The 17124-nt window shown below is 43.6% G+C and overlaps 1 protein-coding gene across 3 annotated transcripts in view; it reads right to left on the reverse strand.

Moving 5' to 3' along the window:
• Positions 1-14720, reverse strand: part of APOO (apolipoprotein O) — a 75146-nt gene extending 60426 nt beyond the window's left edge. For all 3 annotated transcript variants that reach the window (XM_030807368.1, XM_030807369.1, XM_003261151.2), the window contains exon 1: positions 14474-14720. In XM_030807368.1, the coding sequence (XP_030663228.1) occupies positions 14474-14482 (9 nt within the window). In that variant the 5' untranslated portion in view covers positions 14483-14720. The remainder of the gene's footprint in view (positions 1-14473) is intronic.
• Positions 14721-17124: the final 2404 nt, after the last annotated feature.

Raw genomic sequence — 17124 nt, forward strand, 5'->3', positions numbered from 1 at the left:
AACAGAGGCTTTCTCTGGGAAGGGGGCTGGGGGGAGGCGGACAATAGCAACCTGACCAACTGTACTATTTTGACTTTTTACAATGAAAAGTATTTCAGTATTACTTATAACAATTTTTTTTTAAATAGATGTTTTCTTTTCAAAGCAGTTACCTTGATAAATCATATATGGAGTCGGAATTTACTACAACTATTTATATAAATTTCGTAAGTGAAATTTTTTTTTTATTTTACTATTTTTTTGAGACATAGTCTCGCCCTGTCACCCAGGCTGGAGTGCAGTGGCGTGATCTCGACTCACTGCAACCTCCGCCTCCCGGGTTTAAGCAATTCTTCTATCTCAGCCTCCCAAGTAGCTGGGATTACAGGCCCACACCACCACGCCCGGCTAATTTTTGTATTTTTTTTTTTTTTTTTTTGAGACGGAGTCTCGCTCTGTCGCCCAGGCTGGAGTGCAGTGGCACAATCTCGGCTCACTGCAAGCTCCGCCTCCCGGGTTCACGCCATTGTCCTGCCTCAGCCTCTCCCAGTAGCTGGGACTACAGGCGCCCGCCACCATGCCCGGCTAATTTTTTGTATTTTTAGTAGAGACGGGGTTTCACCGTGGTCTCGATCTCCTGACCTCGTGATCCGCCCACCTCGGCCTCCCAAAGTGCTGGGATTACAAGCGTGAGCCACCGCGCCCAGCCATTTTTGTATTTTTAGTAGAGACAGGGTTTTGCCACGTTGGCCAGGCTGGTCTCAAACTCCTGACCTCAGGCCTCCCAAAGTGCTGGGATTACAGACATGAGCCACTGCACACAACCAAAATTTACTTTTAATATGTAATCATATGGTTTCCATTTCTAAATGCCTTCAGGTCACATTTTAAGCCTAAAAGAAAATCAGTCTCGGCCAGGTGCAGTGGCTCACGCCTGTAATCCCAGCACTTTGGAAAGCCAAGTTGGTTAGATCATCTGAGGTCAGGAGTTCAAGAGCAGCCTGGCTAACATGGTGAAACCCTGTTTCTACTAAAAATAGAAAAAATTAGCCAGGCATGGTGGCGCGCGCCTGTAATCCCAGCTACTCAGGAGGCTGAGGCAGAAGAATTGCTTGAACCCTGGAGGCGGAGGTTGCAGTGAGCTGAGATCATACCACTGCACTCCAGCTTAGGCAACAAGAGTGAAACTCCGTCTTAAAAAAAAAAAAAGTAAAGAAAATCAGTCTTGATATATTTTAAATAAGAGTGGTAAAGAATAGAAAATGGGCCGGATGCAGTGGCTTGGGCCTGTAATCCCAGCACTTTGGGAGGCCGAGGCGGGTAGATCACTTGAGGTCAGGAGTTCGAGACAAGCCTGGCCAACATAGTGTGAAACCCGGTCTCTACTAAAAATACAATAATTAGCTGGGCATGCTGGTGGGCACCTGTAGCCCCAGCTACTCAGGAGGCTGAGGCAGGAGAATCACTTGAACCCAGGAGGCAAAAGGCTGCAGTGGGCCGAGATCACGCCACTGCATTCCAGCCTGGGCAACAGAGTGAGACTCCGCCTCAAAAAAAAAAAAAAAGATTCATTATCTCCACACACACACAAAGATTAGAAAATGGCATCTGTACACCTATGTTTATTGCAGCACTATTTACAATAGCAAAGACTTGGAAGCAACCCAAATGCCCATCAATGATAGACTGGATAAAGAAAATGTGGCACATATATACCATGGAATACTATGCAGCCATAAAATAGAATGAGTTCTTTACAGGGACATGGATGAAGCTGGAAACCATCATTCTCAGCAAACTAACGCAGGAATAGAAAACCAAACATCACATGTTCTCACTCATAAGTGGGATTGAACAATGATAACACACGGAAGGGAACATCATACACTGGGGCCTATCAGGGGATGGAGGGCAAGGGGAGGGAGACCATTAGGACAAACACCTAATGCGTGTGGGGCTTAAAACCTAGATGACAGGTTGATAGGTGCAGCAAACCAACATGGCACATGTGTACCTATGTAACAAACCTTCACGTTCCGCACATGTATCCCAGGACTTAAAGTAAAATAGAAAAAAAAATTACAATATTAGTCTTCATTAAAACAATCTCTACTGGAATCTTTTCTACATCTCCTAATTAAACGTAGTGTCCAACATAAGCTTTTCTTTCTGTTGTGGTGGTGGTGGCAGTAAAGAATCAAGCTTTATGTAAACTTGGTCAATAATAAGATTATCTCATTCTACTAAAAAAAAAAAGAAGAAGAAAAGAAAATGGCATTTGTTTTTTGTTTTTTTTTTAAAAAAAAAAAAAAAGAGGAAGGGGACTTGTAGTATGATTCCACCGAGTTTTTTGAAAATGTCATACCAAAGGTATATTTGAATATGTCCAGAATGGAGTCTAAAAAGATGTTAGGGCTGGGCACGGTGGCTCACGCCCGTAATCCCAGCACTTTGGGAGGCTGAGGTGGGCAGACCACGAGGTCAGGAGTTCAAGACCAGCATGACCAACACGGTGAAACCCTGTCTCTACTAAAAACACAAAAATTGGCCGGACGTGGTGGCGCGCGCCTGTAATCCCAGCTACTCAGGAGGCCGAGGAAGGAGAATTGCTTGAACCCGGAAGGCAGAGGTTGCAGTGAGCTGAGATCGTGCCATTGCACTCCAGCCTGGGCAACAGAGTAAGACTCCATCTCAAAAAAAAAAAATATGATGTTAACAGTGGTTGTCTGTAGGTGGTGATATTAAAGGTAATTCTTATCTGTGTTTCCTGAAGTTTTTACAAAAAAAACATTGATTTGTTTTTTAACATGCAAAGAGCAAAAATGGCTAGCTCCTGAGGATACTATAAAGAGTTTGCCACAAAGTTTGAAGATAATTCCAAATGAGGAAGAGTAAAAATGTTTTGATCAGTGATAGAATTTTTGGAATAAATATAATGATAGTATAATTAAATCTATCCTCTCAAAATGACTGTTTTGATGCATTCATTTGAATGTAAAATTTGGGAGCACTCATACTTTAACAATAACAATAAAACCCACAATCATTTTGATCTGTTTCACGGCAAAGGAGGATATAAAGCCAAGAATTTATCTCCCTTTGTCACTCAGGCTGGAGTGCAGTGGTACAATCATAGCTCACTGTGGCCTTGAACTCCTGGGCTCACCTAATCCTTCTGCTTCAGCCTCCCAAGTACCTAGGACTATGGGTGCGATGGAGCACACTCAGCTATTTTTTTTTTTTGGTAGAGATGGAGTCTCACTATGTTTCCCAGGCTGGTCTCAAACTCCTGGCCTCAAGCAATCCTCCTTCCTTGGCCTCCCAAAGCGCTGGGATTACAGGTGTGAACCACCATGCCCAGTAAAGTTTAGATTTTAAACAACATTAAAAAAACTCTTCCTAATATGACAAACATAGAACTATTTTATGAGAAATTTTTAATTCTTTAGTTCTGTACTACAGTAATTGGTATTTCCTAGTTCTTTCTCATCCACTGTAAACAGACTACAATCTAAAGAGATAAGCAGAGAAAAAAATGAGGCTGTTTTCAAGACTAATATTATCTTTTTCTCACAGAAAACCAAGTTCTGTTTTATCTTTGGAGGGTAGAATTCACCACAAAATTAGGTCAGCAAAGCAAACAAAATGTCTCATCTGCAATTGTTTCATTTTCTACTCTTTAAAAATAGCGATTAGATTTTATAAAATTCATGTAGAAAAATAATAAACTTGTGTGATAAACAGGAAGAAAACCTCAGGGCCAAAGAGTGAGATAATTGTTCATTTAGGCAGGTTTTGAGTCATCCAGTTGGGCTATACTGGTTTTAAAGACTTGGAACACAGATAATATGTAATTTATCAAGTCCAGAATTTATTTTGAACTTCCTCATCCAGACAGAAATTTACTGCTACTTGAGACTCCTATATATATATATGTTTTTTTCTCTATTAGAATGGCATCCTGGGATCCACTCAATCTTTTCTGAATTAAGGAAATATAGGGAGGAAAAAATCGTAGGGGAACATTTACTTCAAGTTTAGCTTTTCAAATGCATCTGTGTTTTCAAGCAACTAATAAAATGTACATCATTTAATGGAGAGCTATTCTGTCAAAGTAAAATCTATCTGGGCAGGGCATGCTGGCTCATGCCTGTAATCCCAGCACTTTGGGAGGCCGAGGTGGGCGGATCCTTTGAGCCCAGGAGTTCAAGACCAGCCTGGGCAACAGGCTAAAGGTGAAACCCCCTCTCTACAAAAAATACAAAAAATTATCTGGGCATGGTGGCACGTGCCCATAGTCCCAGCTACCCAGGAGGTTGAGGCAGGAGGATCACTTGAGCCTGGGAGGTGGAGGTTGCAGTGAGCTAAGATTGTGCCACTGCACTCCAGCCTGGGCGACAGAGCATGATTCTGTCTCAAAAAAAAAAAAAAAAATCTATCTAGACACAGGTTTCTATCTAGACACATGGCTCTGTCTCAAAAAAAAAAAAAAAATCTATCTACACACAGGTTTCTATCTAGACACATGGCTCTGTCTCAAAAAAAAAAATCTATCTAGACATGGGTTTCATATCTCTTTTTTTTTTTTTTTGAGATAGGGTCGCCTTCTGTCACTCAGGCTGGAATGCAGTGGCACAATCACAGCTCAATGCAGCCTCAACCTCCTGGGCTCAGGTGATCCTCCCATCTCAGCCTCTCGAGTAGCTGGGACTACAGGCAGGCGCCACCACACCTGGCTAATTTTTGCATTTTTTGTAGAGACAGGGTTTCGCCATGTTGCCCAGGCTGGTCTCAAACTCCTGGACTCAAGGAATTCTCCTGCTTCAGCCTCTCAAAGTGCTGGGACTACAGGCGTGAGCCACCACGTCGGGCCTAGACCCAGATTTCATATCTTAACAGACCACCATGTGCACAGAGAACTCTAAACTCACTAATGAAAACTGCCTTCGACTTCATCTCAGTTATTCATGTGCGTTTTTTCTTCTTTAAGGAAAACTGTAAGCCTTTTTTGAAAAAAAAAAATCATGTATAAGACTCAATTCGGTTGATGACCATCTGACCTCATAATGAAAATCTGTGCAAAAATAAGGAACAAAAACAAGGAAAGTAACATGTTTGGACTATACCCAGCAACTTTAACAGGACTCCCAAATGGTGTGACTCCACAAACAGGCTCAGTTCTATCTGCCAAGTGAGGTAAACCATCAACAGACAATGTAGGAAACTTCTTGGAGCCCTCATAATCACTTTTTGCTTACTTACTCACTCACCAGTCTAACCCATGTCACATGAATCAGCACCTCTAATAGGAGAGGAGACTCATTTTCAGCAAGCACAAAGAAAAACGGGCTAGTTCACAAGGACTGAAGTTTGTGGAATGGGGGAAAAGAAAAAAGAACCTTTATTAGTTAGTTTCATATATCCTATTTTAAAAGACTGTTCAGAAGAAGGAATAGACTTCTTTTCAGGAATATCTGAAAAAAGAAACTACTGGGAATTCCTCCACACTAAGGCAATGAACATGCGCTTGCGGATCTATCTCTAGCTCCCACAGAGGGGGCTCCTCATCCTCATGGAACCAAACAAAGAAGTCCTTAAGCAGGAGCCAGTGTGGGCTTTGAATAAAACACGCTGCATTGCTTCAAACAGCCAGAAATAGGAAGACAAAGGATAACTGTACTTAAAGTGCCTTTAAAACAATATTCACTTAAAATTCAACTATACTATCCATAATGCATAAAGCTGTATCAGGAAAATATAGCTTAACAATCAAAGTTACAGGCTTTCAGCATACTGAAAACTCTACGACCCTTGCCCTACATTCCTGCTTCTCCAAGTTTTAGTGAACACTGAAAATAAGTTTAAAAACCTACCACATTAAGAAATTGGCACTGATTAAATTTTCTAACAAAACTGGCATGAGGCCATGCAAAAATTAGGAAAAACTCAGCAAAACTGAAAAATAAATAACTTCCAAATTCTAAAATATATCTTTAGACTAGGATTTTTTTGTCCCTGAAAATATATAAAGTTTTATGCTGTATGAAGTAACTGTAAAATTCCACTTAAGCATTATTGGGGAAAATCAACTGATACACTCTTTCAATTCCTTTATTTTAAAGATCTTTTAGTACTTTCTTGTCATATTAAAAATAAGTCGTCTAAACTTTTTGAAACAGGTATCTTTGCGATTGAGATTACACACCTAATAACTTGCATTTATATATCTAATTTTAAATGTACAATACAAACAAATATGAAAGTTCATTTCCTAGCCTCTAAGAAGTTCCAGTCTAGCCTGGAAAGGACATGGGTGTAGAACACATATACATACAGATTATAAATTCAACCTTTACATCATAAAAATCTACAAATATCAACAGGCCTCATGGGGTAATCAATTCATTTATCATAAATGCCTGGTACATTATCTACTTTTCTCCTCCACTGTGTCTCTAATCTCTCCATTCTTTTAATGTATCATTTTACTTCTTCTTTCTCCTCTTCCAGCGTTAGTTACAACTGTGAGGCTATCTGCATTTCAGAAGTAGATAAAAGAATGCTACAGTGTCCTGAGCAGAATTCATTTCCAAATGAGAAGTGAAATAACCCAAGTTAATTCACTTTTTAGAGTTGTTAAGTCCAGAGTGCTAACCTGCAAGCATAGATCACTTCAGTGGACAAATGTGATACAACAGGAACAGAAAACACCTTACACTGATATAGTGCTTTGTAGTTCACGGTTCTTTTCACATATTATCTCATTTGAATCTCCCAACAATCCTGTGAGATACAGAGGGACATACTACTATCCCCACAGGATCATGATCAGAGGACGCTGAGAGATTAAGAAATCTCAACTGGCCGGGCATGGTGGCTCATGCCTGTAATCCCAACACTTTGGGAGGCCGAGGAGGGCAGATCACTTAAGGTCAGGAGTTCAAGACCAGTCTGGCCAACATGGTGAAACTCAGTCTCTAACAAAAATACAAAAACTAGCCAGGCGTGGTGGCGCATGCCTATACCCCCAGCTACTTGGGACGTTAAGGGAGGAGAATGGCTTGAACCTAGGAGGCGGAGGGTGCGGAGAGCCAAGACTGCGCCACTGCACTCCAGCCTGGGTGACAGGACAAGACTCCGGCTCAAAAAAAAAAAAAAAGAAAAAAAGAAATCTCAACAAGGTCACTCAGCCAGAAACACAACTAGAACCTGAGGCTGAAAAGATTGCATCCAGAGCTACAGAGCAGTTTTTTCTTCATCTCTGTGATCCACTGTCTAACTTCTTTGAAAGGTAAGAAAGGAAAAAGAAACAACCAACTGATTCTGCACATAAAAAATGTATGTATGTGAGTAAAAACATAGTTACTATAATTCCTCAAGAAGAATTCCCTTGAAGATGCTTAAACTGTTAGGGAAGAAAAACCTTCATTATCTTTCCAAGTCTGTGGCTTTTAAAATAATGCTCAAGTATAAAAGTTACATTACTCTTCCAATTTACAGATGATTTTCCTTTTCCATTTAGCATTGTAATTCTCCCTGCAGTTCTAGTAACATACTAGTAACATGGTAAGAAAATTAATTTCAGGAAGACAGGCAATGTAAGTATTACACTAAGCCACAAAGAATGTGTAAGGTAATAACGCCTTATAGCCATGGACATGTTCACTCAGGCTCCTTGGTGTGGTGAGCTCTGAGTACAGGTCACGCACGTTATTTGTCCTTGAGGAAGGAAGTGACACAGACCAGTTTTCACTAGGCCACCTTCTTGCCCTGGAGGCTTCAGTTAGCAGCTGATGATTTCCCAATTTCCAGTCCACGTCTGTGGCAGGAAAAGTCCATACCCTGGTGTTCTACATCAACTGATTTCCCCCTCCCAATGCCCAGATATTTCAGCAAGCCCAACCTGTTCAAAACCAAACCATTACCTCCCCCTCAAACCAAATTCAACCTTCTTCCACTTTCCCACCTCAATGAATAGTTCCCACCTCAATGAATAGTTCCCACCTCAATGAATAGTTCCCACCTCAATGAATAGTTCCCACAGTCAGAAGTCAAAAGCCTGGGCAGAATCCTTAATTTATCCTTCTCCCTCATCTACCACATCCAATTGACTGCCAAGTTTTGAAATAAAAAATACTTTTGGAGAGCCCCAAGACCGTGCACCACCGTAACACAGGTAGTTACAAGATGCCATCTTACAAGATGCCAACTAAAAGTAACAGCTCACATTTCTTGAGCCCTTACTTTGGGCCAAGCACTGTTCTAAGCTTTGGGTAGGAATGAATTTAATCCACACAATAATTTGAGGTTGGTAAGCATCTCATCCTTGTTTTACAAATGAGGAAGCAGCTACAGAAAACTTTAGTATCTCTCACAAGGAACACGGTGAAGCCCAAGGTCTTAACACTGTTCTGAACTCTCTCACACTTCTGTGTCCTTGCGTGTGCTTTTCTTCTCTGTTTGGAAGGCCCTTTCAACCTTGTCTGCCTAGCTCCAAAGGTCAGCATAGGCATTTCTTCTCTATAAAGCCTTCTGATGCCCCCTGCTGTTGCTCTTCCCTCTAAGTCAGTAGTTCTCAAGGCTGGCTGCTTGCTCCAAAAACTAGATGCCTAATCCTACCCCCTGGAGATTCTTGATGTCATTGGTATAGGTTCCAGACTGGGCTTCGGGACTTTTAAAAGCTCCCCGGGTGGCTCTAACATGCAGTCAAGGTTGAGACCCACTGCATCGTAACGGACCTTTAATGTCTGTGCTGGTAACTGCACTGTGAGCTTCTGAAATGAAAGTTTCATAATCACCTTGGGGGGCTTTTTCAAAACTAGCAATTCCTGGACTCCACCTAAAAAGTCAGTCAGAACCATGGGCAGGGGCTTGGAAACCGTCTCCTTGAATAATTCTGATGTGTGGCCAGATTTGGGACCTCTCTCCTAGATAAGAACTGGGTCTTTTCACTTGTACCCACCAGGGTCCAGCAAGATGCCCAGTCCATAGTTGGACTAGAATAAAATCTGGGTAATGAAGGAAATCTAATAATGTATGAATCTGGGTATTTGTACCCAATATTCAAACTTCCTGCAGCAGCACAAGGAAAAGCTGCTTCCTACAATGGAATGCAAATACTGGGCAGCTTTTCAAATGTGTTTTTTAATCCACCAATGCCCCCTAGTGACCTGAAGATGAATAACTATATCAAAACATAGTATATATTTTAAGTACAATGTGTACTTAATATGCACATAACCAGTCAGACACATTGCACTTTTACTACCACTGTACTTTTACTACCAACACCTATACTATTAACTCCTTTGCCCTCCAGTTCTAGTTAACCCAAGCTCTTAACTCCCAAACTCCGATCAATCCTACCATTTACTCCATCCCCACTCTGCACAACACATGCAGGAGGAGTGCTCTCAGCAGAGCCCTCAAAGGGTCTGGCCTATCTTTTTGTTCCTTGGTCAGTGCCTCTCCCAAATCCCACCACGTTCATAAGACCATCCATCTCGAAAACACAAGAACCATTCATTTACTGATTTGCTTCGATACTTGCTATTCAAAGGGGATCAACGAAAACTACAGAACCCGGAGCTAGTTAAAAAACGGAGAGGCCGGGCGCGGTGGCTCACGCTTGTAATCCCAGCACTTTGGGAGGCCGAGGCGGGCGGATCACGAGGTCAGGAGATCGAGACCACGGTGAAACCCCGTCTCTACTAAAAATACAAAAAAATTAGTCGGGCGTAGTGGCGGGCGCCTGTAGTCCCAGCTACTCGGAGAGGCTGAGGCAGGAGAATGGCGTGAACCCGGGAGGCGGAGCTTGCAGTGAGCCGAGATTGCGCCACTGCACTCCAGCCTGGGCAACAGAGCGAGACTCCCTCTCAAAAAAAAAAAAAAAAAAAAAATGGAGAATCTGGCCGGGTGTGGCGGCTCACGCCTGTAATCCCAGCACTTCAGGAGGCCGAGGTGGGCGGATCACAAGGTCAGGAGTTTGAGACTGGCCTGGCCAGCATGGTGAAGCCCCGTCTCTACTAAAAATACAAAAAATTAGCCGGGCATGGTGGCGCGCACCTGTCAATCCCAGCTACTCAGGAGGCTGAGGCAGGGGAATTGCTTGAACCCAGGAGGCGGAGGTTGCAGTGAGCAGAAACTGCGCCACTGTGCTCAAGCCTGCGTGATAGAGCGAGACTCCATCTCGAAAAAAAAAAATGGAGAATTTGAGGCCGCATCCCAGACCTACTGAATTGGAATCCATTTTAACAAGAGTCACATGCCCATTAAAGTTTGACAAGCACTGGTTCTCAACTACTAGACCTAACGTCACCATTTTATGACAAATATTTTGTGACACTCTTTTGGTATCCTGAAATAAAATTCATCACTAAGTTACATGCGTAAGTCCAAAAAGTAAATCAGTATACTATGATGGTAGCATAAAGGTGAATAAAAAGGAAAGATTTATGTGAATTGTATTTCAGTATGTAAATGTTCAACACAACTAAAGACATAAAGAACAACCCCATTTTCAGTTATAATTTTTGCAAAGTTAAAAAAAAAAAAAGAAAAAAAGAACAACCCCACAAGTTTCCAAAACGTACCATTCTGTAGAGTCGTACCATTCTATGGAGAACCACTAGTCTACAATCCCTCGCACCTTTCTTTTCCTTCCATCTCTCGGGTGGGAATATCTCTCCCTTGCAAAGCTGAGGTATTCTCTCTAGAATCTTGACTGAACATATCCTTCTAGTTACCAAATTCTCTCTGCTTCCCTTGACAGTCAAGCTTATCAACCATCATAGTGTCCATTTCCTTAGCCCTCAGTCACCAACCCAGGTTAATCTACCCTTCACTTCCATCAGTAAACCTAAAGTATAAGGATCATGAAAGCTTTCCAAAGTGCCCAAATCAATGAACACAACTCATGATACGTAACTAACTCACATCTCATCTAGCTTATATCTCCGTCATGGACATTGTTGGTTGCATATCCAGTCTCTATTCTCCTTCTTCCTTCCTAAAAGAACTCTATTGTGTTCATGAATGCATTCCTCTCCCCTGTGATTAAGTGACGCCACCCTGGGTTGATCCTGTTTAGTCTAAGCCAATCAGATCATGACATTCCTCTGACAACTGTTATAGGGTCAGAAAACTGACCTAAGTTGGTCCAATCAGACTGAAGGACCAAGTGTGGGAGTTTTTTCTCTCTCCTCCTCTTGCTCTAGAGAATGAGAAAGTGTGTATGTTACTAGCGGTCATCTTGCAACCCTAAAGGAAACCAACCTGACTGTCTGACTGTGGAAAGCCAAGAAGAGTTGGGTCCCTGATGACACTGGTGTTTTTTGTTTTTTGTTTTGGGACGGAGTCTCGCTGTCTCCCAGGCTGGAGTTCAGTGGCGCGATCTCAGCTCACTGCAAGCTCCACCTCCCGGGTTCTCGCCATTCTCCTGCCTCAGCCTCCCGAGTAGCTGGGACTACAGGCGCCCACCACCACACCTGGCTAGTTTTTTGTATTTTTAGTAGAGACAGAGTTTCACCATGTTAGCCAGGATGGTCTCGATCTCCTGACCTCGTGATCCACCTGCCTCGGCCTCCCGAAGTGCTGGGATTACAGGCGTGAGCCACCGCACCTGACCTGACACTGTTGACCAACTGAATCAGAGCCTGGAATCCATTCTTCCTCTGGACTTTGTGAGAGAATCTTCCTTACTATTTAAGCAACTGGGTTTTCCCAGCTGAAAGCATCCTAACATAGCCATTTCTCCTTGAAACTTTTCTCCCTCGATTTTCTAAACATCCCTCTTTTCTGCTCCTACTTCTACTTCTCAAGTCTGGCCTCCCCCTTTCCTCTGCCTACTCCTACATTTTGGTGTCCTCCAAGGTTTGTTGTGATCTTTTCTACCCAAAGTACATTTCACCTGAAATAATCTCAGTTCAGTCAGGCGCGGTGGATCACACCTGTAATCCCAGCACTTTGGGAGGCCAAGGCAGGCGAATCATGAGGTCAGGAGTTCGAGACCATCCTGGCCAACACATGATGAAACTCCATCTTTACTAAAAATACAAAAAAATTAGCTGGGTGTGGTGGCAGGCGCCTGTAATCCTAGCTACTCAGAGGCTGAGGCAGGAGAATCACTTGAACCCAGGAGGCGGAGGCTGCAGTGACCCAAGATCACACCACTGCACTCCAGCCCGGGCAACAGGGCCAGACTCTGTCTGAAAAAAATAATAATGATAACAATAATAATAATAATAATAATCTCAGCTCATCAAAACTGAGCTTCCAGCACTTCCCCCAATGGAATACCACTGATGTTCCCCAGCTCATTTACCTGAAGAACTCCTACCTGTCTCAAAACTAAATTTAAGTGTCCCGTCTGTGAAGCCTTCTCTGAAGTCCCCAGGGGTTCTTTACCTTTTTTTGTGCCATGGACCTCTTTGGCCGTCAGTGAGTCTTAGACTCCTTCTCAAAATAATGCTTCTAATTGCGTACAAAAGAGTGCCAACTATATTGAAATAATCTTATTTTTTAAACTCAAATATCTGATATAAGCAGTATGTGCTTCTTTACTAGCCCACTAAACAAAAAGATCTAGCAGTGAGTCTTATAACTACCATAGTTCTGAAGTAGTAATGAGCATAAATGATATTCTGACATCTGCAACAACTGTAATGTAATATGACAATGTCTGTGACTTGTGCTGGTACTGTGACTTCTACTGGTAACAGGTGCTGCTAATACTACTGTGATTTGTTACAGTAGGAGCTTGTAAAATGAATGGCCCTCAGCGAAGTGCACCAACTCGTATCTATGACCTTGTGTAGTTCCCCATCATATCAACTCTGGACTTGGCTACGGGACTTGTTTTGACATCAGCAAACATGATGCTGTGTTTGTGCCTTGGGACTTGCCCTCTTGGAAGTCAGTAACCAAGTGAGGAAGTCCAACCTAGGCACATGGAGGGGCACCAAGCCCCCAGACATGGGAGTGAAGCCAACTTTCAGTCAAGCCACCAGCAGAACTGCCCAGCCAACCCACAGATTTTGAGAAACAATTCTTGTTTTAAGGCACTGGTTTGCAGTGATTTGTTACCCAACAATAGATAACTGAGACATCACCCACATGCGTAACTAAAGGAAGTGCTCAATTCCAATTGGAGATTGCTAAAAATAGTTATGTTTTTTCCCCATAAGTTCAGGAATCCCCTGAAATCTATGTGCAGATCCTTTGAGGAGCTGAGGGCCCCAGGTTAGGAACCCCTGGTTAAGCCAAGTGGATCCTGCTCTCCTTTTTACTACATTGTTGGTACACATATAGTTAAACTGGCCACAGCATATCTTTCCTTGTTGTAACCCTGAAACGGAGCTGAGCTCCTAGCACATTAACAGGTGTTTAACACACAAATTTATCAAATGAATGTTGATTATAGGATCTGTCTTCCTGACTAAACTGTGAGCTGCCTGAAAACAGAGTAAGAGCAAATACTAGGCCTTTTCCAAGTGCTTTACACATACCAACTTACTCCTTATAACAACCCTATGAGGTAGATGTTATTACCCCAATTTCACCAAAGGAATACAGGCACAGAGAAGGTAAGTGACTTGCCCAAGGTCACACAGCTAGAAAGTGGCAATGCCAGGACTAGACGGCAGAATGCATGTTCTGATTTTACAGCCTTTATTAACGTACCCAAAGCACATTGCAGAGCTCAATAAAACTTTTAAATGAATAGTACAATTCTGAGATTTCATTAGCACTATTTTATGGGTACTATGCTTCTTGAAGACTCAATTTTGTAGATTAATTTCTGGTAGCCTGTGATTTTTTATGACAAAATACATATAATTTACTTTTTTAAAAGTAGAATAATGGCTTTATGCTAAAGTGCAGATTTCCGAAATTAAGTCTTCATTGTAAAAGTCGATTTTTTTCCAAAGGACACGAGTTCACAAAACGCAGGGAAGGGGGTCCACTGGTCCGTATTAAATAATGTTCCCTGAGGAGTGGAGCAAAGCTCCAGCTTCCCTCGTCACCCAGCCATCCCACCCCAGCCACCCCCATACCCTGCACAGCTTCTCCTAAAATGACCCTCCCCCATCCACACATCAGGTTCTGAAACCTAACCCTGCCAGGCAACTAAAGCCGCGAACCCCACAGTGCCCTGAGCTGGCCTCACCCTACCCACGATCCCAAGAGGGTACTAGCCGAGGGCATGGGTACTTTGGGGGAAGGCACTTTAAATTTTCAAAGTGTTTAATTCACGAAAGCACAACCCAAAGGGCCGCCCCCACCCATCCGGGGGTCTCCCGCCTCCGCCCCGCAGCCGCTCATCCCCAGTAGACCAGTGAATGAACCGCGGGGCCGGGACGCAGCCGGCCCAGTGGCGGGAAAAGCCTCGAGGTGAGCCGGGCCTGGCCTACAGAGAGGCCCCAAGAGAGCACGGGGAGGGCTCGGGCGGCCGGGAGGGGGCGGTGACAGCTGTGACCCGACTCCACGCTCTCACCTTGAACATGTCGCTGGTAGCGGTGGCTCCGGCAGGGTCACCCCGGCCTCGGCCACGCCCACTATAGAGAGGTGACTACGGAGGCCCGGTAGGGCCTTGATTTCTCCAACCGCAAGCAGGCAGCGGTGCTGGTGACGGCCGTACTGCAAACTCGGTGCGGCGAAGGTTTACTTCAATCACCCCGTTCTAGAAGCCGCGTCGCTGAGCCGCAGCGCGTCGCGCCCGGGCGGCGGGTGAACGCAAACCCCGCCCTCCAGGAGGCTCCGCCCCTGCACCGGCGGTTGCTAGGCGGCAAGAAAGCGCCTGCTCTGTGTGGGCGGTACGCGGAGGCGCGAGGAGGGAGGTGCCTGGCGACGCGCGGCTCTGGGAAACTGTCTTTGCAGCGGCGACTGGGCGCCCAGCGGCGTGTACTGGGATTTCTGTGAGCAGAGGCTGCCGGGAGGGGGCGCTTGGAGGGCCCCGGGCGGCTTCGAAAGCCTCGCAGCCGGAAGCGGCCGGTTGGCGTCCTTGATTTACCTTACGAAAGGTTTTAACCGTGGACTGGAGGTTTCTCAGGTTTTAAATTTAAACTAATATGCTGTGTCCTTTAATCGGAAAAGGCTCTGAGCTTATTTTTTCCCTTTAAGACACAAGCGGTAAGCCTCCTCTCTGGGAATCAGTTTGTCCCTTAATACTTGTAGAAGTAAATGATAATGGCAATAATTATCTTATTAACAAGAGTAAACAAGCACTGATACAGCACTTTGATATGCGCAGCCCTGATCTAAGTTCTTTATTCACATTCATCTAATCTTTCCAACGACGGAAGTAGGTGGGCATAATTATTATTCCCAATACATAGATGAAGAAACTGAGGCACGTAGAAGTAATTTGTACAAGACCACACAGAAAGTGGGAAGCTAGGATCCAAACCCATTAGTCTGCCTTTGAAACCTGTGTTCTAGCCAAAACAATTGTTGCACTGTCTCATAATGAGGATGTATTTCCTATTTCATTCTGTATTTCTGCCCTAATCCTATAAAAAGTGTAAGCCCCATCCAGGCGAGCATCTGGAAAAATTTAGAATTTGTACAGTGACGTGCCACTGCCCTCCAGCCAAAGACCACTAGGGGCACACCTGTAGTTGAAGAAATTGGGTTTCTCATTGCTGCAAGGAGAACGCACATGTAGGAACACAGTGACATATTTCAGTAAAAGAGTTAGATTTATTATAGGATTTGGGCTTCGGTTCGGTGATTTTGGGGCGAGTTCAAGGAAGCAGGAGCTTTGCTCTCGATCTGGTGTTGTTAGGAAGCAGTGGTAACACCAAGGCCCAACTGTGACTGCCAGCCAGCTCCCAGATGTTAAGGGCTGCTTTTCTCTTTCTTAAGAGGATTGTATATTCCAAGGCATCCCCAAGGAGAAATATTGAATAGACTCAGAAGGCTCTCTGCATCAGCAGTGTAACATCACACATACATAAAAGTGTGAAACATATTGATAAATTAGGGCAGAAGTTCTTAATTCAGGGGGTATGTGAACTTGTATGGGGGAAAAAAATGACAACTTCATTTTCACTAACCTCTAACTGAACTTTGTTTCTTTCAATTATAGTGTAGATAACAAGCCATAGTAGTATTAGCATTGATGACTTTGTCATCAATGGAAAGCACAGATATTTTCATGTTACATTGCAGTCATGTCAGGGATCTTGAAATATTTATGCTCATTACTAATTCAAAAATACAGTAGTTATTAGAGCTCATTTAATGCATTAAGAAGACACATTTACTATAATTTTGTTTTAAAAAAATATTTTGATGATTTCGATATAATTGGAGCACTTTGTAATCCTATGTATTTTATGTTATGCGTTTTAAAACCAATTCTTAGAAGAGATCTGTCCATAGGGGCCCATGGCACCAAAAGAAATGATAAAGAGCCCCTGGTTTAGTAACAGAGACCAAGCAGTGAGTAAGAATTTGGGGCCGGGCGCGGTGGCTCACGCTTGTAATCCCAGTACTTTGGGAGGCCGAGGCGGGCGGATCGCGAGGTCAGGAGATCGAGACCACGGTGAAACCCCGTCTCTACTAAAAATACAAAAAAAATTAGCCGGGTGTGGTGGCGGGCGCCTGTAGTCCCAGCTACTCGGAGAGGCTGAGGCAGGAGAATGGCGTGAACCCAGGAGGCAGAGCTTGCAGTGAGCCGAGATCGCGCCACTGCAGTCCAGCCTGGGTGACAGAGCGAGACTCCGTCTCAAAAAAAAAAAAAAAAAAAAAAAAAAAAGAATTTGGGAGCTGCGTCCAAATTGGAGTGTTACTGCATCCAAATCGGTTGCTTTAAAGAATAGAAAGTTGGAGGTGGAATCAGAAATTTAGTGTATACTCTCTCACTTTACCAAGGAGGGAACTGAACCACTGAGAGGTTAAGTGACTTGCCCAAAGTCTCACTGCTATTGATGATAAAACTGGAACAAAACGTTTTTAGACAAACATGTAAAAACTCCCCACTGTGCTAGGCACTGAGGACTCCGTAGTTAACAAGATGCCTCCTGCCCTCAATGAGCTTGTTGGTAGACAGCTGGAGAGTGACGAGATTGAATTATTGAGTTAAAAAGTTAACTCCAGGTGTAGTGTGGAAGATGAATAAGAGGAGAAAAAGACTGGAGACAG

The sequence above is a fragment of the Nomascus leucogenys genome, chromosome X (genome assembly GCF_006542625.1).
Source record: "Nomascus leucogenys isolate Asia chromosome X, Asia_NLE_v1, whole genome shotgun sequence".
Lineage (NCBI taxonomy): Eukaryota > Metazoa > Chordata > Mammalia > Primates > Hylobatidae > Nomascus > Nomascus leucogenys.